The sequence below is a fragment of the Exophiala oligosperma genome (genome assembly GCF_000835515.1).
Source record: "Exophiala oligosperma strain CBS 72588 unplaced genomic scaffold supercont1.51, whole genome shotgun sequence".
In the NCBI taxonomy this organism is placed as follows: domain Eukaryota; kingdom Fungi; phylum Ascomycota; class Eurotiomycetes; order Chaetothyriales; family Herpotrichiellaceae; genus Exophiala; species Exophiala oligosperma.
In genome coordinates, this window is record NW_015622868.1 from 33095 (window position 1) to 39885 (window position 6791).

The 6791-nt window shown below is 49.7% G+C and overlaps 3 protein-coding genes across 3 annotated transcripts; 2 read left to right on the forward strand and 1 right to left on the reverse strand.

The window, feature by feature from the left end:
- Positions 1–499: 499 nt before the first annotated feature.
- PV06_11689 (uncharacterized protein) lies at positions 500–2821 on the forward strand (the record flags this gene model as incomplete). The annotated part of the gene is made up of 6 exons (XM_016413400.1): positions 500–1062; positions 1106–1545; positions 1600–1926; positions 2004–2253; positions 2299–2332; positions 2387–2821. 6 exons carry the CDS (start codon positions 500–502, stop codon positions 2819–2821), a joined length of 2049 nt encoding a protein of 682 aa, XP_016256230.1.
- A 1380-nt stretch (positions 2822–4201) lies between these two features.
- PV06_11690 (uncharacterized protein) lies at positions 4202–4597 on the forward strand (the record flags this gene model as incomplete). Its single annotated transcript, XM_016413401.1, has 2 exons — positions 4202–4206; positions 4228–4597. The coding sequence occupies 2 exons, from the start codon at positions 4202–4204 to the stop codon at positions 4595–4597; spliced, it is 375 nt and encodes a 124-aa protein (XP_016256231.1).
- Positions 4598–5135: 538 nt separating this feature from the next.
- PV06_11691 (uncharacterized protein) lies at positions 5136–6770 on the reverse strand. The gene is made up of 5 exons (XM_016413402.1): positions 6542–6770; positions 6442–6489; positions 6209–6393; positions 5806–6147; positions 5136–5760 (listed from the first exon to the last, which is right to left on the reverse strand). The coding sequence occupies exons 2-5, from the start codon at positions 6473–6475 to the stop codon at positions 5182–5184; spliced, it is 1140 nt and encodes a 379-aa protein (XP_016256232.1). The 5' UTR covers positions 6476–6489; positions 6542–6770; the 3' UTR covers positions 5136–5181.
- Between the last annotated feature and the right edge of the window lie 21 nt (positions 6771–6791).

Here is a 6791-nt window from a genome sequence, read left to right on the forward strand (position 1 = left end):
CATCATCCTTCCAAAGGGGACAGCGCTCTCCAATATCCGAGGACAAACCTCCACACTACCTGCCTTCAGGTATGTACTAGGAGTGGCGTCAGCTTGATGAGGGGAATCTCTTCCTCTTCCCACTCCACGAACGGGCGGCTTGGTTACCTAAGGTATTCCGTTGCTGAGCCTTACTAACTACTTTGATCCTGGTTCTAAACTCCATGTCTTCTTGTTGCATTTAACCACCGTACGTACTTCCAGAGCATTAGCCGTCACCTACAAGATCTCATTCAGAATCCTGTAATGTGTCTCGTCCGCTCCTTGTGATAGTCCGGTACGCACTGCGCCCAAACTGGAAACAAGCACAGCAGTCTGAGGAATTAGCAGATCATCCGTTCTCGCGTTGGTCGCGGATGGCGGGGAAGCGATGCTCTAGGGCCTGTATTCGATGCAGAGTGTCGAAAATAAAATGTACCCTGTACGCGCAGAATTTACAATGTTCTGCTGGAATAGAAAAATGCTGACAGGAGAATCCGATCGCAGATCCCACATAGACCACGAACAGTCATGCCCATGCGAAAACTGTTACAAAGCTGGCGTTGAGTGCGTGCCTGCAACATCGAATAGAGGACGAACACGAAGGCAATCGCACCCACAGCAAGCCGAGAGTGGCCTGAAGTCATTCGGGTTCCCGCACAGTCGAGTGCACTTTCCTGCATCAGACCAAGTCGATTCACGCCTCTCGGACCAAGTTGACTTGCACCTGTCGGATCGCACATTCGCAAGCGTCTCACCTACAGCGAGTCTCGGAGGAGCAGGTGAACGTCGCGGTGGTACTGACATTGATGGTATCATTTCTGCTGGCGACCTTCATGGCACTGCAGACATATTGAATTTTGTTCAGAGCATCACTGGCGCTTCTACTGCCGCGGACTCCCCAAACGGCAGGCTGAATGTCTACTCTAAACTGGCCAGTCCGCATGTGCAAGCCGCGCTGGATCCTGTGACGCCTTGCTCGGAATACTTTCTTATCTCGTCTGGTCAGTTGACCTTTCCAGAGCTGGCACGACTCCTCGAACGGTAAGCCGTGGACGTTTTTTGAAGTAAAACTAAGTGGTTGCAGATTTGCTGAGGTGTATTGTCCCTACTATCCAATCATTCCACGGAAGGCACTATGCCGGGAGAATTTAGCGAACATGGCGAATTGCGAGCCTGTTCTTCTTACGGCGATGATAACAATAGCCGCACAGGACATTCGTGGAGCTAACGATCGTATACTACAGAGCTGCTCCCAGTACATGCAAATCTTGTTGGGTGAGATAATGTTAGGTATACGATGCAAAGTGGACGCTCTCGAGGCTACACTCTTATTAGCAGAATGGGAACCTCAATACTCCCTCCTGGACTCTACAGCCAGAAGATGCGGTGGCGAAGACACTGCTGCGTTTATGCATATTGGTCTGGCACTTCGAATAGCTTCCTTCTTGGACCTGGAGCAGGCTTTTCCCGAAGAGTCTAAAAAACCAGCGGATCAAATTACAAGGGAGGCTTTGGCTTATGTCGGTAAGAGACAAGTCTTCTCTTCCAGCTACCGCTGACCTGTCTGTGTTTCTGTAGCTTGCTTCTTGTCCGACCGCCAGATCTCTATTCGTACAGGCCGACAGTTTGGCTTTCACGGCACAACTCCGGCATTTTTGGCCCGACTGCTTCTGTTTGCAGACACTCACCGAAGGAATGTGAAATGCAAAACGAGCAACGCTGATCAAGCTAAGATACTGGAAGCACGCCTAGAGCTTACCTCAATCTATAGCGAGGTGCATCAACATCTCTATCGTGGACAGATCGATGCCAGCAGGACGTTGCAGGACCAGATATGCGACCCCCGGCTCAATGAGTTTCGAACAGCCATGACTGCATGGAAGACTAAGTGGGGCGGTGTTGATTGTAAGTTGCTCGCTCAAAGGACCGTTGCCCACGGTGTCTCCCGTTGAGCGCGAGCCTTATCGTACTAATGTTCACAGACCCAACACAAGTGAAGATCCAGCTGGACTTGTCGTTTGAGTATTTAAGACTGTACGCAAATGCTTTCGTTTTTCGCGACAGGGCTGGGAATCATGATAGTTGCTCTATCGATCAAACTGCGTCCGGACTTTCGTCTACAGACGACTTCTTCTTGCAGTCTCTGGACGCTGCAAAAACGTTCCTCGCCATTTTAAACAATCACATACCCCCCGGAAACCCTTTCAATTATTTACCTATCCGATTCCTTCTGTTAGTATGTTCGCCAAGAAGTTTTCATCCGCTGACACTACGTAGTTACGCTGTCAATTGTGCTGTGCTTCTATATAAGGTTCCCGACCCTTTCTAAGAGACTGCTAGGGTGAAGACTGACAACCCTTTCCAGATCCTCACCCTGAAGATCGTCCCGCAGCAGGAGATCGTGCGCGTGCACGTACTAGTACGGGCAACCATAAAAAGGTTGAAGCAAAGCAGCCTACGTCCGAGTGATCTAGCGTCGCACTACGGTCATCTACTCGATTTTCTGTGGTCGACAGAGAGATATAGGCTGAACCCGGATCCTGACTTAAGTTCAACCTCCGAACCCTTTCCAACCAGACGATCCGATGTGGATGTAGATCTCGAAAACACGTCTAGTTTTGTATCAGGAGATACCACGGGCGTAGATCTAGTCTACTCGAGCCAACATCAGTACCGTCAGGACCGTCCGGACCAGAACCCAGACCTCAATTATGACATTTTGCAGCAGCTCACAGCGCACGATCCTGCATGGGAGAATCTATTGTTTGGCGACAATCTAGCAGAAGACACAACTCACTAGATTCTGCATAACTTCAGAACCTCGACACGAATACAACAGTGGAGACGCAGCGCAGCAGGATTTGATATCAGGAACTCTTAGATGCCCATGTGGTTGTACAAGAAACAACAAAAGACAGCCCGGTCTTCATTTGGAACAAAGCTCGAGGTCTCAAGGAGGGCATCGGCGTAGATTTTCCATTACGGAAGCTGAAGTTGTCTACAGACCTTGCGCCATCAGGAGACTTCGCAATTAGTCTGCGCCAGACGAAGCGATGCATTGGCGGGCACATTACCTGACTGAGTATGGAGCATTGCGTGCGTACCAAGATGTCGACGATACCAAAGGAGCCCAGTAGCACAGGCACGAAAGCTCTGAGATGCAGAAAGATCGCTCCATTAATGCAGTAGTAATTCCACCATCGTCCTTCTCGGAGTTTCCTCGAGCAAAGCTACCTCAAAGCTCACATCATTCGTGGTCCTCGTGCTCCAGCCCATCCTAGCGGTAGCAATAGATGATCTCCCACTGATCAGGCTCTCCATGCACGACCCTAGACAACGAGCAGCCTCCGTGGTCACATAATGCCGCTTCTGCTAGGAAGATTGCGATGGGTCGTGTCGCATTTAGAATAATCACGCAGGTCTCAATGGATATCTCTGCTGAGTACCACTAGTGACGAAGGGGAACTGCCATTTATTCAACTAAATTTATTTTCACCCGCAAAACTCACGTTCCTCCACCTCGAATCTTTCCCTTTCTGAGATTTGACATCTGCCCCTCCATCCCACCACTGCCAGCCCGTGCCGCATGTGCTAACAGCAATGGATCTCGGTGTTCATGCACTCCAATGAAGGCTGAACGAATCCTTGCACAGCCACTAGCTGCGAAGGCGTTGTGTACGTGGATGTGTATAAGTACTCGAGGAATACATCGAAAACGTCGACAGTGGTGGCTCCTCCCACGGAGGGTTATCCTCTTGATTCCCACTGGAAACGGTTCCGGTGAAATTATGTCGCGCTCGATAGAATGGGCATCGATCCACTAGGACCTGCGAATGGGCATAGTATGGCGTCTTCTCTGAGCCTACGTATATGAGGACCGGGCTTGAGGTGAAATGCCTGCAGGCTGGTCAGGGGTGGCCGACAATATGCAGAGAAGCTGACATCAGTTACGTCCTCGTCCAACTCATTCAGCCCTTCGTCCTTCTTTCTACCCATGATCGTTTGGCTAGCCCGCAGGCCCTGAGGAGAGGAGAGCATATTGGGCCTGAATTTGCTTCAGGCGCAAGGTGTTGCTCAGCAGGAACCGCCAAGAGTTACCCCGCAACGCATGCTTTAGTGTACTGTGAGTGCCAAGTGGGTGTCCATCCGTTTCATGTCCCAGCCCAGTGACTGCGGCATGATGACGTGAATTACTCCTGACGAGAGGTCGATATATCTCGCCTTCAAAAATATATTCAAAGGAAAAGACGCACATGTTCGGACGAATAAGAAGATTCGCAAGCTGATCCAAGTCCACCAGACCAAGGCCGAAGTTCGCGACTTGATTGCTGAGTATAATGTCGACAACGAGTGCAACGCCGTCAAGAGTCTGCTCGAGCAGTGTATTTTCGAATCCACCTTGAAGGCGAAGATCAAGTTTCCAGAGGTGTTTGACATCTCGCCGGCGCAGAGTGCTGATCGTGCAGCCTCGGAAGCAGAAGCTGCGCGAGCTGAGGTTCATGTGATACGAGACATTTACTTCAGACCTCAAGACTTGAATGCGGTATCTGCAGATCGTCCGCCGGAGAGGAGATAAGGTACCAAGTGGTATGGTAATCCTCGCTATCCTGCTGACTCAAAACCGTCCTAGCCTCAGAATTCGAACCTCAACGCTGTCGCGATCCCGAACCTGACGAAGCGAACACCTTCCCTATACCCTGTCTATCTCCTCTACGCTACCCAGCACTGCATCTTACTGGAAGTGCAAACCCCTCTTAGAAAAAAGCATGCTACACCTTTGGGCAACAACGAATACCTCCAGTATTGCAGTCGTCGACAAAATCACCTTTCTTCAAGATTAATCAATACTCTCAAAGAATAGGGCATAGCGATTTGTGCGAAGTAATGCTCAGAAAGACGATGATAATAATACCAAACCACGTGACTTTCGACTTCAACTGCGGCTTTCTAGCTGGGAACTGTTGAACCCGTCTCAAGGGGTCTGTGGGTGGGTGAGTGAGCGTTGTATCTTGTCTGGTCTGCCTTACATTGAATGGCCTTTTCATGTTGGCGGCAAAAACCAATTCTGGTCAACTACTTTTATGAACCAGTGCAAGCATGTCCATGGAAGTCGCCGTGCATGGATCAGCAGAATAAATACTATTCGTTTCGAAATTTCTATCAGTTCAATAGGCTGATACGTCCCGCAGCCAACCGTCCAACCACGGCATTCGCAGGTGCAAGGCCCATTTCTCTCAGGTATTCGAAGCACATAGTTCTTCGCCTCAGTGAGTACTCATCATCGCTCAGACCTATGCATAATCCATGGGGCCCAAAGGCATATATCTTGCCGGCAGGCCATGGCGATTCGCCATTGGCAAACACTATCCAACTCTCTCTCAAATGGTGACCAACCTGCTCAGCTCCTCGATTGTGCGAGATGTCGATACCACCAAAGAGAATACTCAGGTCGTTGGCGTGGTGGGCACGACTGGAGGACTGCCAAGGATTCGACTCATCGAACACAAATTGATGGACTGGTTTCTTCTCTCGTACCCAGCGCTTTGCGATGCTGTCTACAGGAAGTGCGAAGCGAGAATCATTAATGAAGTCCAACGCACCGTATTTGCATTGTGTGGGACGGCTGCGATTGATGTGGTAAAGCCTGCTTAGATTAGGAGCGTATTCGCCGGCGGCGGCAAAGCAGTCAGCAATCTCGTCGGCTGACATTGTTTCGATCCCATTCCTCCACAAAACAGACTGGAAGGTCAGCAGAGGAGCTTGAATTTCCATGATTCCACTTACCTCGTACTCGACGTCACCGATCATGAGACTTTTTACAGTCTCAAATTTCTCTTGCCAACCATGGAACGACGGCTCATCTTGGAGCCACATTGAATTGATGCCGCATGTAGTTAGAGCCTTTACCAAGGATGAAGCAGAAGCATGCCGTAATGACCTTTTCTCTTCTTCTTGAACTGCCTTCTCCAATCGCTGTACCAAACCAGCACCGATGGCTTGTGGAAGAGGCGGTGAGAGGTACAATGAGCCGGACACAAGGATGGCCCTGTTCACCGGTGCTCTCGTGAGTATGTGTGCATGTGTGTACACAGCCCCGGCACTTTCGCCAGCTAACGTTATGTTGTTCTAAGAGATATCAGGGCCCAAGTCTCCCAGTATTTCATACAAGCGATGAGATCGGACTTACCGGATCACCCCCAAACTCTGAAATATGGTCACTGACCCATTTGATTGCTAGTCGCTGGTCTTGCAACGCAAGGTTCACTTCCCCTTTCCCATCGCCAAACGCGAATATGTTCAAGCGGTAATTAAAGCTGACGTAGATTATGGGTTTGCCGCATGAAATAGATTGCACAACCAGTCTTGTGGGATCTTGTCTCGTTCAGAACAACAGGCAACAATGAAACCAATATAACATACCAAAGACTGCTGTGGAGGGTGATCCGAATGTCATTACCTGCGAACCTCCTGGGATAATTGTCAGATTCGCGCACAGGAATATAGATACACGAGCACAGACCGTGAATCCATAACACTACTGGCAAAGAAGCTTCGCCTTGGGACACCGATGATGGGCAATGTACATTGAGATTTAGACATTTGAACTCATCCTCTTCAAGCTTCGAGCTTGGTAAGTCGCTTGGAAGCCGCAGAAGGTGTCCAATATCAATCTGTGGTTGGGGACACTGCGGACTCAAGGCCCAATATCTTAGTCAAAAGTACGACCTCTCAGTGCATCTTATTCTTACCCAAACTGCGTTGCATCAAAA